At 40.5% G+C, this 24,330-nt stretch overlaps 1 protein-coding gene across 2 annotated transcripts in view; it reads right to left on the bottom strand.

Moving 5' to 3' along the window:
• Positions 1-4,205: 4,205 nt before the first annotated feature.
• slc25a46 (solute carrier family 25 member 46) overlaps positions 4,206-24,330 on the bottom strand; it is a 61,855-nt gene continuing 41,730 nt past the window's right edge. For both annotated transcript variants that reach the window (XM_059969512.1, XM_059969513.1), the window contains 3 exons: positions 13,505-13,561; positions 7,652-7,709; positions 4,206-4,901 (listed from right to left, as the gene is read on the bottom strand). In XM_059969512.1, the coding sequence (XP_059825495.1) occupies positions 4,323-4,901; positions 7,652-7,709; positions 13,505-13,561 (694 nt within the window). In that variant the 3' untranslated portion in view covers positions 4,206-4,322. The remainder of the gene's footprint in view (positions 4,902-7,651; positions 7,710-13,504; positions 13,562-24,330) is intronic.

Raw genomic sequence — 24,330 nt, 5'->3', positions numbered from 1 at the left:
GAAAACGAGACAGGAGAAATATAATGGGGGACAAGGAGATGGCAGATGAACTAAATGAGTATTTTGCATCAGTCTTCACTGTGAAGACACTAGCAGTGTGCCTGATGTTATAAGTCACCCAAACCAGATGAACTGCACCCTAGGGTTCTGAAAGAGGTAGCATTAGAGATTGTGGTGGCATAAGAAATGATCTTTCAAAAATCATTGGACTCTGGCAATGGAGTCAGAGGACTGGAAAATTGCAAATGTCACTCCACTCTTTTAAGAAAGGAGGAAGGCAGCAGAAAGGAAATTATAGACCAGTTAGCCTAACCTCAGTGGTTGGAAAGATGTTGGAGTCAACTGTTAAGAACGAGGTGGTGGAGTACTTGGTGACACAGGACAAGATAGGATGAAGTCAGCATGGTTTTCTTTAAGGGAAAATCCTGCCTGACAAACCTGTTGAAATTCTTTGAGAAAATTACAAGTAGGATAGATAAAGGGGATGCAATGAATGTTGTGTATTTGGACTTTCAGAAGGCCTTTGATAAGGGACCACACACGAGGCTGTTTACCAAGTTAAGAGCCCATGGTATTACAGGAAAGTTACTGGCATGGTTAGAACATTGGCTGATTGGAAGAAGGGATTAAAAAGATCCTTGTCTGACTGGCTGCCAGTGACTAGTGGTGTTCTGCAGGGGTCAGTTTTGGGTTTTTTTATGCAGTATATATCAATGATTTAGATGATGAAATAGATGGCTTTGTTGCCAAATTTGCAGACGATACAAAGATTGGTGGAGGGGCAGGTAGTGTTGAGGAAATAGGTAGGATGCAGAAGGACAGATTAGAAGAATGGGCAAGAAAGTGGCAAATGAATATTGGAAAATGCGTGGTCATGCACTTTGGTAGTAGGAATAATGTGCGGACTATTTTCTAAATGGGGAGAAAATACAAAAATCTGAGATAGAAATGGATTTGTGAGCCCTTGTGCAGAACATGGCATCAAAGGTTACTGGGGAAAGGCTAAGAAATGGGGTTGAGGAGGAGAGAAAAAAGTATCATCAATGATTAAATGGTGGAGCAGATTCGATGGACCAAATGGCATAATTCTGTTCTTATGTCTTATAGATACAAGTGCAGTAAGAGTATAACTGGTCATATATATAATAGTAATCAGAAGGTCAAGAAGTAACTAAACTCTTCAGCTTAAATACTGAAGCAACTGACATTGTACTGCAGATTAGTCCCAACAATCACCAGGTACAGTATTATTCTGGATTCAGTCAGAAATAAAAAGACTTATGTAGCCTTCAATTTTACAACATGCTGTACAAATTCTTTCTTTAAAACAAAATTCAAGCAACAACAGAATTGAAATAATTTCAGGTGCATTGTTGTTGCTGAAATCTCTGTTCACAAAATCGTGAAGAGAGAACTACTACTTGGAATTTATATTGCTTGTGACATGGAATCTGGAGAAGTGCCATGATAAACGTTCTACATTTCCTACGACAGGTTCATATTTTACTGTATAGTCATTAAATCTACCAACTAAGTCAAGGCATTGATTGACAAAGAAAATGTACAGCTGAGGAGACAGGTGGTCATTTACAGGTGGTAGTAAAATATATCAGCAATTTGGAGCATAATGCTCTCCTTTAAACTAAGCAAAAAATTAGTAATTTATGGTTGAGAATTATAATTTTTTTTTCTGGACAGGCAAAAGGACAGACTAATCACAACTTCCAATCCACCCTTTTGTGCTATATAACTTAAATTGGTCATCATCAAGGACCCCCACCATCCAGACCATGCTCTCCTCTTGCTGCTGCCATTAGGAAAGAGATACAGGAGTTTCAGGACCCACACCACCAAGTACAGGAACAGTTACTATCCTTCAATCATCTAGCTCTTAAATCAGAGAGGTAACTTCACTCAATTTCATTCCTCCCCCCTCCAACAATCTAGAGATTCACCTTCAAGGTCTCTTCATGTCATGTTCTTAATAATAATAATAATGAATAAGCAATAAACATCTTTATTTCTTTAGTATGTTTCTTTTCTGTGCAAGTACAAATGCTTGCTGTCTTTTGCATATTTGTTATTTGCCTCGTGCAGATTTTCATTTATTCCATTGCTTCTTAGTATTTACTGTGAATGCTCACAAGAAAATAAATCTCAGGCGAGTATATAGTGACATATATGTACTTTGATAACAAATTTACTTTGAACTTTGGTACTTTTCATTTCTTTCTGCAGCTCAGTGCCCACTTCAGATGAGACTAGAGTCTAATATACATCTGAGCAGAAACAGAGAAAACTAAGTGTCCATCTTTCTCAAGATATTTTTCTTCCCCACTAAGCACCTAAGCACTTTTTTTTGAAGTCAATTGATACACTGTGCTTAGACTTCAGGAATAATTTACAAGAAAGGTTTGTAGATAACAGTAATTCAGCCAGTAATTTTCTAACAAGATACGATCAGATAAGGACAATGTGGCATAATTTGAGACATATATATATATATCAGCAAATTTCCCATCAACTTTCTTGGAATCAGTAATAAGGTAAATATTTCCAGAATCACTATCATACAAAGAATTATCCTATTTTTCAGAAAGTGTTAAGGTCACTTGTGGAATTGAAAGCAGCTAGATTGAATTGGACATTGTTAAACACACAATTAGCATTTAATGAAAGCAGTTCTGAGTGAAATCTGGATCCAAGTATTTCCTTTCCATTATTCTGCAACATGCAAGCTACTTGCACACCTAACAAAGAATTCCATGCTCTTTTGAGACTTAAGAATTCAACTTGAACATTCAAATCTAATTACGAAGCAAGTTAAACATTATATAAGATTTTATCTGTTGTGCTGCAGTGAAGTACTACTCGCTTTTTCCCCTTCCTATCTGTCCTGAAATCAGCCCCCCCCACCTCACCCCCCAAAGAAAAAATAATTTTCACAGAACCTTTAAGATTTCAATTTAGAGCCAAACCTGCACATTAACAAGAGTGGATGTTTCAAAGAGGAATGGGTCCAGAATACTTAAGATTACACACACTCACTGATGTTTAATCCATCCCATTTCAAATTTATACTTTAAGTCCATGCCAGCAATAAGGATAAAATGTCAAAGTTTAGCTCCTTTAGAAATGTTTAAATCTTTAAGCTTTGTGGAAAAAAAACATTTGATTCTTTTTAATCACAATGAAGCTACATTAGGAAATGAGATTGATGGAAGGTCTCAGCCAGAATCGTCAACCTGACCTCCTGAGTTCGTCCAACATTTTGTGTGTGTTGCTTGGATTTCCAGTATCTGCAGAATTGCTTGTGTTTAGGTAATGAGATTGACAGATTTCAGTAATTCATAATTTATAGTAAATTAAATTGAAGCTGTTGAGCAAATAGTAAATTCAGTAATTTTCAATTAATATATATGATTATTTACCATTACCCAGTGAAGAAAAGGATGCTTAAAGACTGCAGATGATGGAGCATGAAGTACCAAACTCAGATATACATGCTTTTTTTCTTTGATAATTTATATATTTAGTTGATCAAACAGGCAAGCATTTGCCCTGGAAAAGTTGAAAATATATGTGAACCAGATCACAAATGGCATCACAGCAATACATTAACTTTCATTAAATTGCTATGTTATTAATCATACAGTGATATTATTTAACACGCTACATCCAAAAATAAAGCCACACTCTTGATACCTTGAACTGAAGAAATTTAGTAAGGCAAAGCCAATCAAAATTAGCAAATGCAAACACTGTGCAGCAAAACACCACTATAACTTCAACCACACATTAAGCCATAATTATGATGATTCTCCCTTATTTACCATTTAATATTTTTTATGTAGACAAATTTGCTAAGGATGAAGAATTGTGACACCTTCTGCAATAAAGAAACGTGCCAGGGGCATGAAAATCATCTCCAATCATGGTGCAAGGTTATAGATTTAGATGTCGATCAAAAATTATGTAAAAAAAGTGATGTTAGTTATTTCAATCAAATAATAGAGCAAGATGTTATGGTTATGATTAATCTCTTGCTTAATGTTATTTGAATGAATGCTGCATTATATCAAAAGGAGAATCATGGAGAATAGCAGAGACCACTTTTGAAGGACACTAAAGTCACATATCATGGACATCTTTACAATTTTACAAATATCTTAAATTTTAAAATTAGATTTTCACCAATTCAGTAGTTTAACAGTTAACAGTGCATTTTATTAGAGTTTCCTAACATGCACCACTGAAAATTAATAATATATTCTTCATTATTACGGATTATTTATCTTACAAAGACATCTTAAATGCCAGGATTAGGTGGCATTTTGTAACCACATAGAATATATAATCCTAGTTATCTGCAGTACAGCAGCGTGCAATGTGTACTGGACAAGAACTGCCCCAAAACCCTTATAAAATCCAAAGATGCCTTCTTCTTTTTTGATGATGTTAATACAGTCTTTCATTCCCTCATACTGAGTGTTAATAGGAAGAACTTCATATCCATGGTCTGTGTTGTCAATGATGGTGCGAGTTCCTTGAACATGGAGGCGGTGAAGTACCGTTTCCAATGGGTAAACCAAAACATCAGCACAAAGATTTGCAACAAAACCAGCAATAAGTTCAGGGAAATAAGCATCCAGAACAGTTTGTACAGAACTAGAAGTCTCAGTTGGGTACTGTTGCGATGTTTTTCTCCGTAAAAGAAATAGAATTATCTTCTGGATGATGCCACTGATGATGTAATGGAGCACTCCATGCAAGACAGTAGGGAAGACTAATACTCCAAGAGGAAGCAAACGCTTGCTATGTGGGACACCCATTCCCACCAGTCTGCAGACACCTTCCTTTACACAATCCAATATTCCTGGATTGTCTCTAACAATTTCACTCTGCAAATATAATACACAATAAGTTATTCATTTTTAAATATGTCATACAGCGCAACTCATGTTATAGAGGGGTTACATTCCCAAAAAAAGTCCACATTAATGTCTGTAAAGCTCTTAACAAAATATTCCCCCCCCCCCACATTTCATGTTAATTTTTCCCCTCACAAATTCTGAGAGAGTATATTTTTATTCTGCATCTCAAAATTTTGGTAGTAATTTGTGAATTCCATAGGGTAAACTTATTTCAACAAGAATCTTCAACTACTGTATTTGCATTTAAACAATTAATACTGGATGAATTTTAAAAGGTCAAGTGGAAATTTCCAGATGTAACAGCAAAAAGGGTTTATGCCTTCATTAATTTCTTAGAATTCTACCTTTCATAAAAGTTCATTATGGACTGATGCTATTTGTTTTGACAGCAGCTATACACAATGAAGGTATGGAATATGTGTAACATAATCCTTGAGTGTAGTGCTGTAAAATTGCTGTATATCTGAGAGTCTCTGCTTTCAGTCCTTGTATCAATCTCAACCTCCTTGTATCAACCTCAATCTCATGCTTTGTGTGACCTGGGTAAGCATGTAGGAAGAAAATAGTTTTAGTTTCACAAAATCAAGGTCAGGATTGGCATCTAATAGCACTCCAAGTCATGCTAAGAATTTCCTGGGGATTTTTCTATGCAGCTGAGAAATTCGTAGCACTGCTCAGCACCTGTGAAATGAGAGAGAGTTAATATTTCAGCTTAAAAACTTTGTCAAATACTTCATTCTGACAAAAGCTTAGCTGAAATATTGACTATTACTCTTTTTGCAAATGTTGACCAATCTGCTGAATGTCGCCAGCATTTTCTGTTGAAGCATCCAGCACCTTTCTAGCATGGGCAGTTTTTTTTTTGATTTTCACGTGCAGCTACAAAAGTCAGGAATGTAGCGAGTGATAGTCAATCACATTGGTTTACAGGTTTGCACAATAGTAATACTGATAGTGAAGACACCGTAGGAATGTAATTTGTAACTGATGCACAAGGAAATATAGATACTGCTCCTGTGAAAGTTATCACCAAGTGTGTGCTGAGAGGGAGGGGAAGCCTCAATAAAGGAAGAAGTATTGATGTGATGCGATTAGTTTCAGGAGATAGGGATGAATTTAAAGAGGAGAATCACAGAAGATGATGATCAATGGATTACCCCATCTTATAAGTGTGCTGGTGAGTTAATGAACAATTCAGATAATTAACAATGTAAATGAATAAATGGAACCAAATTTAGGCTTTAGATTACTGCAAAAATCTAAGACATACCATGTCTGTGGTGTGGTTGTGGAATTTATAATTTAGGAGGGGGTTTAGTATGAACTAGTAGAGAAAAAGCAAGGTGCAGAGAGAACCAAAATACACAGAAACATCTAGAGCAAAGGCAAGGTTCAAAGTATATATACGTCATCTTATACTACCTTGAGACTGATTTTACAGGCATTCATAGACAAAAGAAATAAAATCAATGAAAAGTTATACACAAAGACTTACAACCAAGTTGCAAAAAAAAAGACAAACTGCACACATACAAAAAATACATAAATAAGTAAACAAATAACACTGAGAAAATGAGTTGTGGAGTTCTTGAAAGTGAGTGAATAGGTTGTGAAATCAGTTCCATGGCGAAGTGAGTGAAGTTATCTACGTTGGTTCAGGAGCATTATGGTTGAAGGGTAATAACTGTTCCTGAATATGGTGATGTGAGACCTAAGGCTCCTGTACCTCCTTCTCAATCAGCAGAGAGAAGAGAGCATGGCCTGGCTGGTGAGGGTCCTTGTGATGGATGCTGCTTTCTTGTGGCAGTGGTCCTTGTAGATGTGCTCAATGATGGGGAAGCTTTTCTTGTGATAGAGGTGTGTCCACTGCTTTTTGTACGGTCAGAGAAGGAAATGCAAGGCTGTCCAAGAGAGCCAAGAAAAAAAATAATGAGGCTGAAGGTAGATTTGGAGTGGATGTGGAATGCATAAAATTGATAAAATTGATGAGGCAGAAGGTTGCACATTGAAACATGACGTTATACTACACGAAACAAGTCTCTCAGAGTATATTTTTAAAATGGGAGTTTTTGTCAAAGAAATGTTAAAGGTGCTTTATAAACGCAGCTACAGACTCAGTAACAGATTAATTAATAACACAGGGAAAATTGAGGCTAATGTTTAACATAAGCATGCCACTTAGAAGAGTGAACAATGAAAAATGGCGGAGACTACAGCTTAAAATCTTAAATGCATTGTTACTGGTAAACATGTTAACAAATCAGCCTTTTCTGTAATTCATAGATGGGTCAAACCCCTTTTCTGCAGAATCCCTCAAATCAATCAATGCAATTTCCTAATTTAAGTTTGAATTTTGAAGTCCTAAGATGTACATTTTCTGAACAGAAAACTGCTATTGATAAACAAAATGGAGGGCAGCAATTTTTCACTAAATTTGTGAAATCGTTGACAGCTTAATGGTAAAATTCCAATAAGAACTATTCAGTTCAAAAATCTTCAATTGCTACTTGATTACTAATGCAACAAATTTTGATCTCCTTTACTGTAATCTGTGGTTATAGTTTTAACAAGTAGTAAACAATAAATAGCTCTGACATAATTTCCCAAGTTTTCAAGTGTTATTTGGTAATGACCATTAGGAAACAATTTGGATACAAGACAACCATTTACACCCTTCCATATGAAGCATAGATTAATAGACAAAAATGAAAATTTACCTGCACAGTTTCAATTAAACTAGCTGAGTAAAAAGGCATTGCCACAGCACATGTCAACCTGCAAAAATGAGTGAAAAAATAATTAATTTATTTTAGTCTAAGTGAAACTACCAAAATCTCACAAATATGTTCAAATGACTCCAAAATCCATTCACTTTAAGCTACAGCTTAATTTTTTATTCTAAGGTATTTTTATCTACAGATGCAACACAATAAGAAGCTTTTTTGGCCCAAGCCCGAGGTGCTCAATTACACCCACTTGACCAATTAAACTACTAATCTGTACGTGTACCTTTGGAATGTGGGGGGGCGGAGAACCAGAGCACCTGGAGGAAACCCACCCTGTCATGGGGAAAACATACAAATTCCTTATAAACAGTGGCAGAATTGATGCTGGGTTGCTGGTGCTGCAAGTGTTATGCTAACCACTAGGCTACTGTAGCCACCAGTGTTCTGAGTAGAAGTGGAAAATGGGACTGTTCTGATTTTTTTCTTATTATTATATTGTTATATTATTCTTGTTATATTGCAGGTCGGTGGGACTAGGTGACAGTAAGCGTTCATCACGGACTAGAAGGGCAGAGGTGGCCTGTTTCCGTGCTGTATTTGTTATATGGTTACCAGGGAAGGAGAAGGGTGAAAAAGTTACCAAAAGCTGGAGAAACCAATGTTCATGCCATCAGGTTGAAGGCTTCTCAGATTGAATATGAGGTGTTGCTCCTCCATCTGAGAGTGGCCTCATTGTGGCAGTAGAGGGATTAGAATTAAAATGGTTAGCCACCGGAAAACCAGCTTTCTGCAGATGGAGAGAAGGTGCTCGACAAAGCAGACCCCAATCTACGTTGGGTCTCACCAATATAGAGAAGGCTGTATCGGGGACATTGGATAGAGTATACTACCTCCACAGACTTGCAGGTGAAGTGTTGCCTGATCTGGAAGAACAGTCTGGGTCTCTGAATGGAAGTGATGGAGGAGGTGAATGGGAAAGTGTAGCACTTCAAAGTCACAGAGCGAGCAAAAACTAAAGTAAGTGGAGAGTAGGAAGGTGGGGGTGGTATTATCCCACTGAAGCTGGCAGAAGTTGCAAGGAATAAAGTGCTGAATGTGGAGGCTCATGGGGTGGTAGGTGAGGACACGAGGAACTCCATCCCTGTTAAGTTGGCATGAAGATGGGGTGAGGGTGGATCTCTGGGTATTGTAGTGATGTGGGTGAGGGCAACATCAATGGTGAAGGAAAGGAAAACACATTCTTTGAAGGGGACATCTCTGATGTTCTGGAAAGCTTCATCCTGAAAACAGATGCAGTGAAGACGAAGGAACTGAGAAAAGGGAATGGCCTTTCATTGATGGAAAGATGAATAGTCAAGATAGCCATGGGAGTCAGTAGGTCTATAAAAGATATAGATAGTTTGTCTCCAGAGATGGAGGCAGAGAGATAGAGAAAAGAGAGAGCGGTTTCAGAAACAGACCAAATATCAATCCACCATTGAATCTTAGGCAAGAGACAGAAGTGGGAAAAGTTGAGTTGGAGAACCATCTGTCATTGGTGTAGTCATGGCTCAGTGGCTGGTGTGAGGAGGTATCTGACAGCTGCTGACTTTCTGAGGTAGAATTCAGACTGTCAAACTACAACCCGTGACTGTGGGTTTGATGATGCAGTTGTGACTGGTGCAAAGTGAATGGACAGCTGTGCATTCTCAAGGAGAGAGGTTCGAACAGGGCAGTGGAGCGAAGAAATCAAGGCAGTTGGTGTAGCAATCAAGTAGCAACTGGAGATAAAAAAAAGACAAGAGAAAATAAAAGGTCAGAAGGGAGCATCCACAAAGAGCAGGAGTTTGCAAAGATTTTGCATGACATCTCATACTTTGACAAACTTTTATAGAAGTGCAATGCAGAGTATATTGATGGCTGCATTACAGCCTAGTATGGAAACACCAATGCCCTTGAACAGAAAATCCTACAAAAAGTAGTGGGTACATCCCAGTCCATCACAGGAAAAGCACTGTGTACATCTACAAGCATTGCTGCCACAAGAAAGCACCTCCATCATCAGGGAGCCCCACCGTCCAGATGATGTGGCCCAGTCCATCACAGGTCCCTCCCCTCAATTGAGCACATCTACACTGGAGCATTGTCGCAGGAAAGCAGCATCCATCATTAGGGACTTACCCCACCCACTCCCCAAGCAGGATATTGCTCTCTTTTCACTGCTGCCATCAGGAAGGTGGTACAGGAGCCTCAGGATTCACACCACCAGCTTCAGGAACAGTTATTACCCCTCAGCCATCAGGCCCTTGAACCAGTGGGGATAACTTCATTGAACTTCACTTGCCCCATCACTGAACTGCTCCCACAACCTATGGACTCACTTTCTGGGACGCTTCATCTCATGTTCTAGTTCTTTTTTTCTCCTCTCTCCTCTCTGCAGTTTGTCTTTTGTACATTGGTTTCCTTGTTCGTTCTGTTGGGTGCGGTTTTTCATTGATTCTATTATGGTTTTGGATTTACTGAGTATGCCCACAAGAAAGCAAATCTCAGGGTTATACATGGTGACATACCGTATATGTATTTTGATAATAAATGAACTTTTAACTTTGAATATTAAAGGGGCCATCAGTGCAGAGGCCCTAAAAAAAAAGGCATGCAGGCAGAGGTGATAGAAGAGTTTGATAACATGACAGACCCCAAGCCATGTCCAGGTGCAGAGCTTCAACCCAAAATGTCTATAATCTCTCCTCCCCCTCCCCATAGAGATGTTACTTGATCCAGAGTTACTCCAGCAGATTGTTCATTGCCCTATATACAGTGGATTCCAGTTAATTGGGACACATGGGGACCAGAACATTTTGGCCCAATTAGCCAGTCTCATGGAAATAGTTAAAAAGCATAAAAAAGATAAAATACTGTTGAACTGAGTAAATAATTATGTATTAATATTAAATACAGAACAAACTACGACACTACCAATACTACTACAGTATTATAAAACCATGTATTAGTTGCTAACACTGGAATTAATCCAGTGTACGCTGCCGTGTTCTTTTGATTGACTGTAAATGAACAAAATCAGTACAGGCACCTGCTGCACATAATGGACAGCCTTTATATAAATGCTTTTGACAACTGCAATGTCCAAATCTTTACTTTCATTGTAATATTCAAGATGATTATTGATACTTTCAAATTCTTTATAGTTTCTAACTTGAAGTCGCAAAATTGTTTGATTTTCACTCCCAGCCTTTTCTGGTATTTCCAAAAAAGAATGCTTGAAACCACAGTGAGCGAAGCAGTTCTGAATTTTCTTACTGCTTATTTCTCACTAACTATGACTGACAAAAATCAATGCTTTTTTTGAACAGAAAGACAAGCAAATGACACCATTTAAAACAATATGCTCTAAGCATGGTGTAACATCTAATGGCCACACAAGTGCACTCAACTGAGGGTAGTTAGAAACGGTTTCAAAACAGTCTCCTGTCCCAATTACGCAGCACAGTGTCCCAACTAAAAGAACGGAGTCCTATCTATTTTTTCAGTTAGTTTTTGTTCTTTAACAGCTGTCCCAAAATAAACTGTTGCCCTGATTAACCAGAATCCACTGTAACTGCAAATCACTACTGATGTTGGAAACATCAAAATGCTGGAACAGTGAAGTCAGGCAGCATATGTGAAAAGAGAAATAGTCAACATTTTAAATAGAAGACCCTTTATCAGAAGCTTTTGCTTCCAGCATTTTCTGTACTATACTCAGATCCTCTCATAATAAAGGACAACATATTACTTGCCTTCTTAATTGTTGCTGAATCTGCATATTAGCTTCCAGTGACTTGTGTAGAAAGGATCCCTTTGAACATCAACATTATTCAATCAACCACTTAAAATAAAATCTGCTTTTCTAGAATATTTAACTTCACATTCTTCCACATTATATTATCATGTTCCTGCTCGCTCACTCACTCAGCTTTCCTATATCCCATTGAAAGCTCTTTACATTCACATATTCCTCTGAACTCACTAAATTACCTAACTTTGTATCATCTGCAAATTGGGAAATACTGTAAAACTCAAACTTGGAAATACTCATACTCGATAATCCCACATTTAAGATTTTGCTGGTGCCAGACTGGCTGACATTCCAGACCTCTGGGCGTTATTCGAAACCATAAGACAGAGGAGCAGAATTCGGCATTTCAACCCATAGAGTCTATTCAGCCATCCCATCGCATTATGAATGATTTATTATCCCTCTCAACCCCATTCTCCTGCCTATTCCATCAAGGTAATTTTAAAGAGAATGTGGGAAATAAAACTCTGAGTTTAAAGTGAGCAAGAGAAACTGGGCCCTGAAGCCATCATTAACTTGAGATAATTATATTTATTTTAAGTATTTAAAAAAAATATTCCATAAATGCCACTGGAAAACACGTTGCTATTAGAACTCGAGTTGAATATGATGTTCTCCTAAGGGGTTGTCTGTTGGTGGGTCCTCAGGTGGTTCTAGAGGCTGATCTGGGATCCTCGTACTCTGGTCCAGTACAGGCAACAGTAAACGGTGGTTTCAAATCACCACATGTGGTGTATCTTTCTATATACTGCATATACTATAGATGCATTATTGATGACATAGCTGTGGCATGAACCTTTGCTCTTATTCCTCCTTTCTACTGTGCTAGGAAACTAGTGGAGGGCTCGACATTATGCTGGCATTCCTGCAGGAATATAACCAAATGATTCAGTGTGGACTGGGTCACTGAGACAGTACATAATGGTTGTCATTGGGGGCTGCAGCTGAGTGAGTTGGGGCAAGGTGTGCAGCCACTCGGCACTGAAATTAGGGGTTGACGGGTGTACCCTGGCCAGTATGGGTCTGAGTCATTGCTATGCGAATGTTATAGACTGCCCAGATTCCATAGCCACTGTCAGAGAATACAGGGGCCTGTACCATGTTCCTGCAACAGCAGCTTTCAGCCCAGGTGGATGTCTTTTTCAAAATATGGAGTCACGTTCCTATGAGCATTCAGATTTCAGGTGCAAGAGTGCTAAAACTAATCAGCATCACAAGCAGTTCTGAAGGTGCAGGAAATCCAGAGCAACGCACAAAACGCTGGAGGAACTCAGCAGTTCAGGCAGCATCTATGGAGGGGAATAAACAGTTGATGTTTCCAGCCAGGATCCTTCATCCGGGTTTTTGATGACGAGTCTGAACCCAAAAATCAAACAGAATAGTTTATACATGGTGGGGGGGAAATTGGAAGTATTTTTGAATCAAATGAACAAAAGAAACAAACACAGTATAATATCACCTGCCTTTCGTGAGCCAAAATGTGTGGAATAACTTGGCAGTTCATCTTTCTTAATGATCTATAATGGTAATGGTCATCTGGGAATTAACATTCTGGGAAGGAAAGAATTATATTATTGTGCTTTGTTACATGCTCGGCACAGCATTGTGGGCCAAAGGGCCTGTATTGTGCTGTAGGTTTTCTGTGTTATCTATCAACTCCCATAACCCAGGACACTGCTATTTGATTATGCAATAGCAATTAAGCAATACCACATATGAAACCAACAAATATTGTACAAATATTAATTTTTGCCATATTTGACTTGGCCCAGGTAGAACAAAGAACAGAAAACTACTCACTGAGTGAAGCAGCAAAAGCTGCATCTCATGTTACATAGTCTTGACCCAAATCCTACTGCATTCTTTCTCTTTCTGTACCAGATTTAAATCTCTTGACTTTGTAGCCCAGATGGAATAGTTTAGACAAATGCCAAGAATAACGAAAATAAGAGGATGGAAACATCAGTAATTCCAGGAAATAAAAGGCTAAAATTCGTGATCCAACTTACCCTTTGAGTACAAGATGGCCAACAATTTGTTTTGGACTCCATTTATGTGAAACCTCTCTGTAAATCAAAGGACATTGATGAAATTATTTTATGGCTGTCAGCAATAGTACAGAAAATCAAAATTTCAAACCAAAAAATTGTGTTGCACACTGAAAAAAATCAAAAATCAATAATTAGCAGCTGGAAACTTATGTCTCTCCTAGATAATCTGAATTCACTGAAGAAGAATAATAATAATAGCCCTTAACTTGACAGTGGAGTTATCTGGGTACCGTCATGATGGTGCTTCCATAGCAAGCTATTCTTGTTTTTACGAGGCCGAGTTGCTAGCTTGACGCTCAACATGACTTGGATTCAAACTCGGGAACCTTCACTCTGGAGTCTAGTGCTGATATTATTGAACCACCAAGCGGGACGAACTCACTGCATGTTTTGAAAAATATTTGTTTTTCAAGATCTGGGTATTGTAGTAAAGTCCACATTTATTCATCATCTGTAACTTCCCTCCATACACTATGCTTGAACTGCTGTACTCCTACTCGGGATACATTTCCAAAACTGGATTGAACAAAACTTGGTAGAGAACCTGTGGATGTCGGTATGTCTCTTACCCCACCTTTTTAGTAGTAAAGGTGTAGGTCTGTGAGGTTGTGGGGGGCTGTGATTGTGCTACTGAAGCCTGTATAATTAACTGCATCTTCTAATGTCCTGCAGCCATTGCGTGTTGTGGAAAGAATTAATATTTAAAATGGTGGATGGGGCACCCATCAAGCAGGTGGCTTTGGTCTGGATTGGGATAGGCCTCTAACCCAGTCTAATAACCATGGTATTTATTCTGGATAGTACAGATAAATTCCTGGTCAGAAATGATGCCAAGTGCATTGACCGTGGGGCTTAAACATCAGTGGTAGGTGGTTAGACTTTATTGCTAGAGACCATTTCAATGGCTCACTTTTCTTTACAATGTATCAGAAAAAGCTGCAGAAAATTGCGAACTCAGCCAGCTCCATCATGGGCAGCATCGGGACATCTTCAAAAGGCAATGCCTCAAAAAGGTGGCATCCATCAAAAATGCTCTCCATCACCCAGGATATGCCCTCTTCTCATGGGTACCATCAAGGAGGAGGTACAGGAATCTGAAGACACACATTCAATGTTTCAGGAACAGCTTCTTCCCCTCCACCACCAGATCTTTGAATGGACAATGAGCCCATGTACACTCTTGTCGGATCTAATTCTTAGATTAGACTGTTTGTTATTTTCTTTGTTATATCCATATAAGAACTGCTTAAAATACAAGCAAATAATTAATTGTTAAATTGCAGTTTAATATGCGCGCAATCATATTATGCAATCATAATATGCAGATTATGTGCGCAATCATAATCGAATGAAAAATGTACGTGGGAGCACGGAGGAACATCTGAACATCTCCAGGAAGACCATCTTCGTTGCTGCTGCTGCTGTGAGGTCCGGGTCTCTGCTAGGAAGAACAGGCCCCCAGTCCTCAGGGTCGTGTTGCCGATGGCCATTGGCGGGGGCATCTTAATACGTTCAGCAGAGGATGGTGCTCGGAGAGGCTGTGCCGGAGGGGATGGTTGGAGGCTCGGAGGTTCGACGGACTCGAAATCCGCTGCGATCAGGTCGCTTTCATTCTGTGCTGCATCTGCGAGGCTGAGTCGGGCGGCGCCGTCGTGGAAGTCCATAGCAGGGGTATTCCCTTCTGCTGCCAGTGTGGGATGACGAGTCAATCAGGGGCCCTGAGGACTTGTGGAAACTGTGTGGTGGTTTCTTTCAAACTTATAGTCATTTAACATCTTTGGACTATTTTTACTGAGCCCATGGTCTGTTTTTTTTTATCAATTATGCTATTGTTTGCACTGTTGTAACTATATGTTGTAAATATGTGGTTTTGTGCAGGTCTTGTAGCTTTAGTTTTTGGTCTCGTTTATCTGGTGGGATTGGAGCTTCTTTCCGGGGAGCGCGTGAAGATGGTAGCACCATATTAATATGCAGCAGCCTCTCTGGACTCTGGATTGGGGATTGCCAAAACGTTATCTGGATTTTCTGGTGCAGTCTGTTTTGTCATGTGTTTTTCTGATATCATTCTGGAGGAACGTTGTCTCATTTTTTAACTGCATTGCATTTGTGGTTTTTAAATGACAATAAACTGAATCTGAATCTCTAGTGGCTATAGAAAGTATAATTCTGGAACGCTCTGGAGGTTTCTTCGTTCTACATTACTTGAATAAATGCTTTCTCATTGGTTAATCTGGCACTGCAAAATTGAATTAAGTGGGACTTCCGGTGAGGCATGAAGCAAGATGGCAGCACGGCACTGAGCGTTGTCATATAACCCTTTTTCAAGTTCTTTAGGACTCATAGATGGTCTTAATACAAGGTTGAGTTGGAGAAAGATCTAACTAAAGACATGACCTCAAAAAAAGATTCAAACTCAGCCAGGAAACAAGATAACAGTAGACGACACCAAGCTAGCAATTCATCCGAGGAAATAGCTATGCTAATTAAGCAAACAATGGCAACGGAAATGGAATCGCTGCAAGAAACGGTAGCCCACATGCTAAAGGGGTCGCTGGAAAAGGCTCTCGACCTCATGCAGAAGCATATGGCAGAGAATGGCAACATTCTCTAGTTGTTAAAGGAGCAAGTGGATATTCATGCTAAAAAATTTAGCATGGTCTTCAACAAAATAGACAACATTCAGGTTTGCTTACGCAAGAATCAGGACATTACTAACTCCTGTGTCGCAGAGGTGACTAAGTTATGGAAGAAGCTAAACGACTTGGAGGACAGATCCAGAAAAAACAATGTGCGGCTGGTCAACCTACCGACAGGCACTGAGGGCGACGATCCAAGAGGTTACCTCCAGAAGATGCTCCCTAATTGGACTCCAGCACTCAAGAATTCCCACAGCACTCCACTGAAGATGGATAGAGCCATAGGATCTTTTCCAACAATACCGTAAGACCGTGGACCATGATTTTTAGGCTTCTACGGTACACCAACCGGCAGGCTATCCTGGAGGGCGCAAGGAAAGCCAAACCTACTCTCCCTGATGGCACCCAGCTGCAGTTCTTTGCTGACTACAGCCCTGGCACAATGCAGGAACGGCAGGGATACAAGGAGATCCACACTAAGCTTCGACAGAGTGGGATCGACTCATTCCTCATATACCCGGCGATTTTGAGAGTAAATATCAAGGGCGTGAAGATATCATTTAACTCGGCAGAGGAAATGAAAACAGCTCTGAAATCATCGGTGCTGGGAGATATGGAAGAAGACCCTGGGCAAAGTCCACACGCCCCTCGGGAGGAGATGGAACTGCATTAAGAGCTTGGACTAGCCTGTATGTGCAATCTAACAGGCATGGGAAAGTTAATGTCCTGGGTGTGAAGTTCTCTGGTTATTCTTTTACAGGAAAGTCATTCGTTGCTCTTTTGTATTTAGTTAATTAAAGGGCCAATTTGTTTCTCAGTATTGCAGGTCAGAGTTTTAAGGTGATATTCAATATACCCAATTGTCATACTTCGTCAAGAACGAAGCTGAAAAACAGCAGTTTGTTCGGAATAACTTTAGAACATTATATCTCCAGCAGACTTGTTTACATTCCTGCGTGCCAGATAAGACGGCACTGGCGCCATCGCCAAGCGACAGTTTCTCGCAAGAGAGCTGTTGGGGTCTTGATAATATGTTATACTATATTTGAGATGGAAATGGTTTTAATTATATAGGTTAATGGATTTGTCCAGATTTTTTTTTCTCTTGTCTCTTTGATATGATTGTCTATGAGAACTGCTTTGCCTTTCAATTTGTTGTTGCTAGAGAGGGGCGGTTAATGTCAGTGTTCAGTGTCTGACACTGCTAAGTGACACTCACAGATGTTACAAAGTAAGGGGTTGAACGTGAGGGGTGATGGGAGGAGGAGTGGGAAGGGGGTAACTCAGGGCTCCAACACCAACTTACAACAACAGATCCAGGGGAAGATGAGCAACACAGATAAATTAGAAAGTCTTACTCTTGTATCATTTAATGTTAGAGATCGGAGGATCAGCCGTTGTAGGTAGGCCGAGACCGTCGGACCAACCTGGAGAGTACCTGAGGAAGAAGGTAAAACTGTGCAGGCACGGATGATGTCAGCGGCGAGCGCGAGGTTTAAAAAGAGGCCCACTTTTAGGAGCGGGCAGCGGAGTGCGTGGGAGCAGAGTGCTGGGCTTTGGCTCAGCGGGCTTCGGTGCAAGGGGACTTCGGTGAGAGGAAATAAGTGAGCCTGAGTACGTGTTTGCTGAGGTAAAAAACGTAAGGCCAGTAGGTACTTTTTTCATTTATTCTGCTAATCTAGGATCAGGTAATGGGGGAGACAGTTAGAGCAGTGGTGTTGCAGTATGTGGGAGGTGACCACACCTGCAAAAGGTGCATCCAGCTGCAGCTCCTATCAGACCGAGTTAGGGAATTGGAGCAGGAGCTAGATGAACTACGGATCATTCGGGAGGCAGAGACAGAGATAGATAAGAGTTTTCGGGAGGTAGTCACACCGAAAAGTCAGGAGGTAGGCAAATGGGTGACAGTCAAGAGAGGCAGGGGGAGCAGACAGAGAGAGCAGAGCACCCCTGTGGCCATTCCCATCAACGATAAGTATACCGTTTTGGATACTGTTGGTGGGGATGACCTACCAGGAATAAGTTGCAGTGGTCCTGTCTCTGGCACTGAGGTTGAACCCTCGACTAGGAAGGGGAGGAGGGAAGAGAAGAGAGCAGTAGTGATAGGGGATTCTATAGTCAGGGGGGCGGATAGCAGATTTACTGGGGAAGATCGGGAGTCTCGGATGGCATGTTGCCTCCCTAGTGCGGGGGTCCGGGACATCTCAGATCGGGTGCAGGTTATTCTCGAGAGGGAGGGCAAGAACCCAGATGTTGTGGTCCATGTAGGGACCAAAGACGTGGGTAAGATGAGTGAGGGGGTCCTGCGTAGTGAGTTCAGGGAGTTAGGTGCGAAGCTGAAGGGCAGGACCTCCAGGGTAACAATCTCAGGATTGCTACCTGTTCCACGTGCAAGTAACAGAAGGATTATACAGATTAATACGTGGCTGAGGGGATGGTGCAGGAGGGAGGGCTTCAGGTTTTTAGATAATTGGGCTTTGTTCCAGGGAAGGTGGGATCTGTTCCGATGGGACAGTTTACACCTGAACTGGAGTGGTACTAACATTCTTGCAGGGAAGTTCACTAGTGCTTCTCGGGGGGGGGGGTTTAAACTAAATTTGCAGGGGGCAGGGATCCAGAATGCGAGAGAGGATAGCAAGATGAAGAATAAAGGACAGGTGGGGACTACATGGTTCTGGAATATTAAGTGTGTAGCAGAGAAAGGTGAGGCAGAACAAGTGATAAGCAGGACACATGTACAGAGGGATGGTCTGACGGACCATGGAGTTAAATGTGCAGAAAGAATAAGTAAATTTAGGAAGGACAACAAAATTCAAGGGGCGTATAGCCTGATGGGAGTTCCGGGAGCTGGGTTAAGCACAATAGGTAGCGATTTAAACAGAGAGGAGAAATGGGCTAAAAATTCTATATCTGAATGCACCGAGTGTCAGAAATAAGGCGGATGAGCTTGAAGCCCAGGTGCGAATGGGTAACTATGATGTTGTTGGAATAACGGAGACATGGCTGCAGGGAGATCAGACCTGGGAAATGAATGTACAAGGGTATACGTGCTATCGTAGGGACAGAAATGTGGGCAGAGGGGGTGGGGTGGCCCTGTTGGTGAGGAAGGAGATTCAGTACTTTGCAAGGGGGGACATAGGATCAGGAGAAGTAGAGTCTGTGTGGATAGAACTGAGGAACACTAAGGGCAAAAAGACCCTAATGGGTGTTGTCTACAGGCCACCAAACAGTAGCATGGATATTCGGTGCAACTTGAATAGGGAGTTAACATTGGCATGTGGCAAAGGTAATGTCGCAGTAGCTATGGCGGATTTCAACATGCAGGTGAATTGGGAGAATCAGGTTGGTTCTGGACCCCAGGATAGGGAGTTTGTAGAGTGCCTACAGGATGCATTCTTGGAGTAGCTTGTATGGGAGCTGACCAGGGACAAGGTTATTCTGGATTTAGTCTTGTGTAATGAACAGGATTTGATAAGCGAACTTGAAGTAAAGGAGCAATAGGAGGTAGTGACCATAATATGATAAGTTTTTATCTGCAATTTGAGAAGGATAAGGGCAGATCAGAGGTGTCAGTGTTGCAGTTGAACAAAGGAGACTATGGAGCCATGAGGGAGGAGCTGGCCAAAGTTTACTGGATGGATATCCTAGAGAAAAGACAGTGGAACAGCAATGGCAGGTATTCTTGGGAATAATGCACAAAGTGCAAAATCAGTTCATCCCCCAGAGAAGGAAGGATTCAAAGGGGGGGGGAGGGGCCACAGAGATTGCATAGCATTAAAAAAAAGGAAGTATAACAGAGCTAAGGTGAGTGGGAGGACAGATGATTGGGAAATTTTTAAGGAACAGAACTTAACTAAAAAGGCAATACGGGGAGAAAAAATGAGGTACGAATGCAAGCTAGACAGGAATATAGAGGAGGATAGCAAAAGCTTTTTTTTTAGGTATGTGAAGAGAAAGAAGATAGTTAAGAACAATGTTGGGCCCTTGAAGAATGAATTGGGTGTAATTGTTATGGGAAACAGAGAAATGGCAGAAGAATTTAATAAGTACTTTAGATCTGTCTTCACAAGGGAAGATTTACCAAGGACAAATCATGCTTGACTAATCTGTTGGAGTTTTTCAAGGATGTAACCAGGAAGTTAGACAAGAGAGATCCAGTGGATGTCATGTACCTCGATTTTCAGAAGGCATTTGATAAGGTCCCACATAGGAGATTGGTGGGTAAAATCAGAGCTCATGCCATTGGGGGGAAGATATTGACATGGATAGAAAACTGGTTGGCAGATAGAAAGCAAAGGGTAATGGTGAATGAGTGTTTCTCAGAATGGCAGGTGGTGACTAGAGGGGTGCCACAGGGCTCGGTATTGGGACCACAGCTGTTTACGATTTACATAATTTGGATGAAGGCATTGAGAATAACTTCAGCAAGTTTGCTGATGATACTAAGCTGGATGGCAGTGTGACATGTCATGAGGATGTTAGGAGAATTCAGGGTGACTTGGATAGGCTGAGTGAATGGGCAGATACTTGGCAGATGACGTTTAATGTGAATAAGTGTGAGGTTATCCACTTTGGGAGTAAGAACAGGAAGGTAGATTATTATCTGAACTGTGTAGAGTTAGGTAAGGGAGAAATACAAAGAAATCTAGGAGTACTTGTTCATCAGTCACTGAAGGTGAATGAGCAAGTGCAGCAGGCAGTGAAGAAGGCTAATGGAATGTTGGCCTTTATTACAAAGGAAATTGAGTACAAGAGCAAGGAAATCCTTTTGCATTTGTACAGGGCCCTGGTGAGACCACACCTGGAGTATTGTGTAGTTTTGGTCTCCAGGGTTAAGGAAGGACATCCTGGCTACAGAGGAAGTGCAGCGTAGATTCATGAGGTTAATCCCTGGGATGTCCGGACTGTCTTACGCAGAGAGGTTAGAGAGACTGGGCTGTAAACGCTGGAATTAAGGAGATTGAGAGGGGATCTGATTGCAACATTTAAGATTATTAAGGGATTGGACAAGATAGAGGCAGGAAATACGTTCCAGATGCTGGGAGAGTCCAGTACCAGAGGGCATGGTTTGAGAATAAGGGGTAGGTCAGTTAGGACAGAGTTAAGGAAAAACTTCTTCTCCCAGAGAGTTGTGGGTGTTTGGAATGCACTGCCTCGGAAGGCAGTGGAGGCCAATTCTCTGGATGCTTTCAAGAAGGAGCTAGATAGGTATCTTATGGATAGGGGAATCAAGGGATATGGGGACAAGGCAGGAACCGGATATTGATAGTAGATGATCAGCCAGGATCTCAGAATGGCGGTGCAGGCTCTAACGGCCGAATGGTCTACTTCTGCACCTATTGTCTATTGTCTATAGGATTAAACTCTCCCTACAAGCGTTCAAAGGTTTCGGATTTCTTACGCAGGAAGAAAACAGATATCGCGCTGTTACAGGAAACACATCTTAAACCTAATGACATTCCCAGGGTTCAAAACCGCTTTTATAAACCCGTTGTGGCATCAGCTGATGGTACTCGTACCAAAGGAATTATGATATTAATGAGACGTAGTATTAATGTAGCAATTGAAAGGAATGGTGCCGACAATAAAGGACGTCTAGCTTTTTGCTGTACATCCATTCAGGGTAAAAAAGTTGCATTCATTAGCTTATATGCCCCAACTATATTCGTGGTTGAATTTTTTCCCTCAATTATCTCACAATTACTGAAGTTAAGTGACTACCAACTATATGTTGGTTCGGACATGAATGCTTTGGTAACATTAACCTTGATAACTCTTCTTCAACTATATCAAGCTCTCAAGGATCTGCTTCCAAAGCACTTAAACTTTTTCTAACAGATTTAAATTTAACTGATGTGTGGAGGGTGCATAATCCATTTGTTAAAGACTATACCTTCTACTCCACAAGACATAAAACTTTCTCTTGGGTAGATTACATTCTTGTATCCTCCGGTCTGCTGCCTTTAGTACACTCAATAGAATTTTTGTCCAGACACCTATCTAATTACAACCCAGTCATATCTGCTTTTAATTATGGCAAAATTAAAAATAAGGCTACTAGGTGGAGGTTTAACTCAACCCTTCCAAAAAACAACGAATTTCTGTCACAACTGAGAACAAAACTGACAGAATTTATAAATTTAAATAAAAATAGTGTCTCAGATGTGATAGTGATTTGGGCCTCCATCAAGGGTTTCTTACTAAGTAACGCCATATGGTTCAGTGCCCATCTACGTAAAAGCCGGCTTTAAAAGATTTCCACCCTAGAAGAACAATGTAAGGTTTTGGAGAATGATCTCAAAAGGAGATACAACATAACAAAAGAAAACGAGCTCAAAACAAAACAAGCAGAATTAAATGATTTATTAAGAGGCAGGGCAGAATATATGATCCATATAACCAAACGTAAGTATTTTGCAGAAGGCAGCAGACTGAGCCATCTTTTGGCACTAACGCTCAAACAACAGGAAGCTAAAAAAGGGGATCTTCAACAGAGGAAATAAACGAGACATTCAAGAATTAAAGAATTGTATACAAGTGGCTCAGTCCCTTCTGAGAATGACTTCACTGATTTTTTTAGTGGATTAGACCTCCCTACGTTGTCATTAGAGGACACTAAAACTCTAGACTCTCCTAGGTCTCCAGGTTTAAGGAAGGACATTCTGGCAATTGAGGAAGTGCAGCGTAGATTCACTAGGTTGATTCCTGGGATGGCAGGTCTGTCTTACGCAGAGAGATTGGAGAGATTGGGCTTGTACACGCTGGAATTGAGGAGATTGAGAGGGGATCTGATTGAAACGTTTAAGATAATTAAAGGATTTGATAGGATTGAGGCAGGAAATATGTTCCAGATATTGGGAGAGTCCAGTACCAGAGGGCACGGATTGAGAATAAGAGGTCAGTTATTTAAAACAGAGTTGAGGAAGAGCTTCTTCTCCCAGAGAGTTGTGGAGGTGTGGAATGCACTGCCTCGGAAGATGGTGGAGGCCAATTCTCTGGATGCTTTCAAGAAGGAGCTAGACAGATATCTGATGGATAGGGGAATCAAGGGATATGGGGACAAGGCAGGGACTGGGTATTGATAGTGAATGATCAGCCATGATCTCAGAATGGCGGTGCAGACTCGAGGGGCCGAATGGTCTACTTCTGCACCTATTGTCTATTGTCTATTACGGGGGGTGGAGTTTCAAGATGGCGACGTAAACATCTGCTCTTCATTTTTTCAACTATAATCACCCTTTAATCAAATCTTTTCCAATTTAATCATATGAGTTGCTACTTCTGATTAACTTTTTTTTCCTAAAATAATATTTGATCTAATCTTGTCAAATTTAAAATGGCTACAAGCAAGAAATCGTCTAAGGATCCTTTATCCATCGACATAATTTCTAATCTTCTAGATGCTAAACTTGCGGGTTTGGAAGGCAGGTTAGAAGGTAAATTGGATAGTAAACTGGCAAGTTTGGAAAATAAGCTTACCACGAAAATATCTGAATTTGAAGCAGTTGTTAGATCGCTTGAAACTAAGCTTCAATCGCAGGCATCAGATATTCAGCGGCATGAAGATAAGATCACGACTCTTGAAAAATCAATTTGTGAAAAAGCACGTACAATCGAAGCGCTGGAGAAGAAGATAGAGTCGACTGCTAAAACTATAGATCAGTATAAGTTTAAAATTACTGATCTCGAAAACCGATCTCGCAGGCAGAATTTGCGTATCATCGGATTTCCCGAAAAAGCTGAGTCCGGTGATTTAACTGAATTTTTCTCTAAATTATTGTGGGAAATTTTCGGTGATGAAGGTTTGCATACTAAACCTGTTATCGACCGCGCTCACAGAGTTGCGAGATTTTCGGCTGTGACTGGTAAACCAAGAGCGGTGATTGTTCGCCTTCATTATCCTCGGGAGAAAGAGCTTTTAATTCGATTAGCTCGTAAAAAAGGTGTGATTTCTCACAATAGCAACACATTTCGAATTGTTGAAGATTATTCATTCGAAGTAATGAGAGCGCGAATCGCTTTTAAACCAGTGATGGCAGAGATTCATTCGATTGGACTTAAACAAGCTTTAATGTATCCAGCGAAGCTTAGAATTACGTTGAATGACAACAGTCAGCAATTTTTTAACACTCCGGAAAAAGCGAAGAA

Source organism: Hypanus sabinus, chromosome 5, assembly GCF_030144855.1.
Source record: "Hypanus sabinus isolate sHypSab1 chromosome 5, sHypSab1.hap1, whole genome shotgun sequence".
Taxonomy (NCBI): domain Eukaryota; kingdom Metazoa; phylum Chordata; class Chondrichthyes; order Myliobatiformes; family Dasyatidae; genus Hypanus; species Hypanus sabinus.
This window is presented reverse-complemented; position numbering and strand designations above follow the sequence as displayed.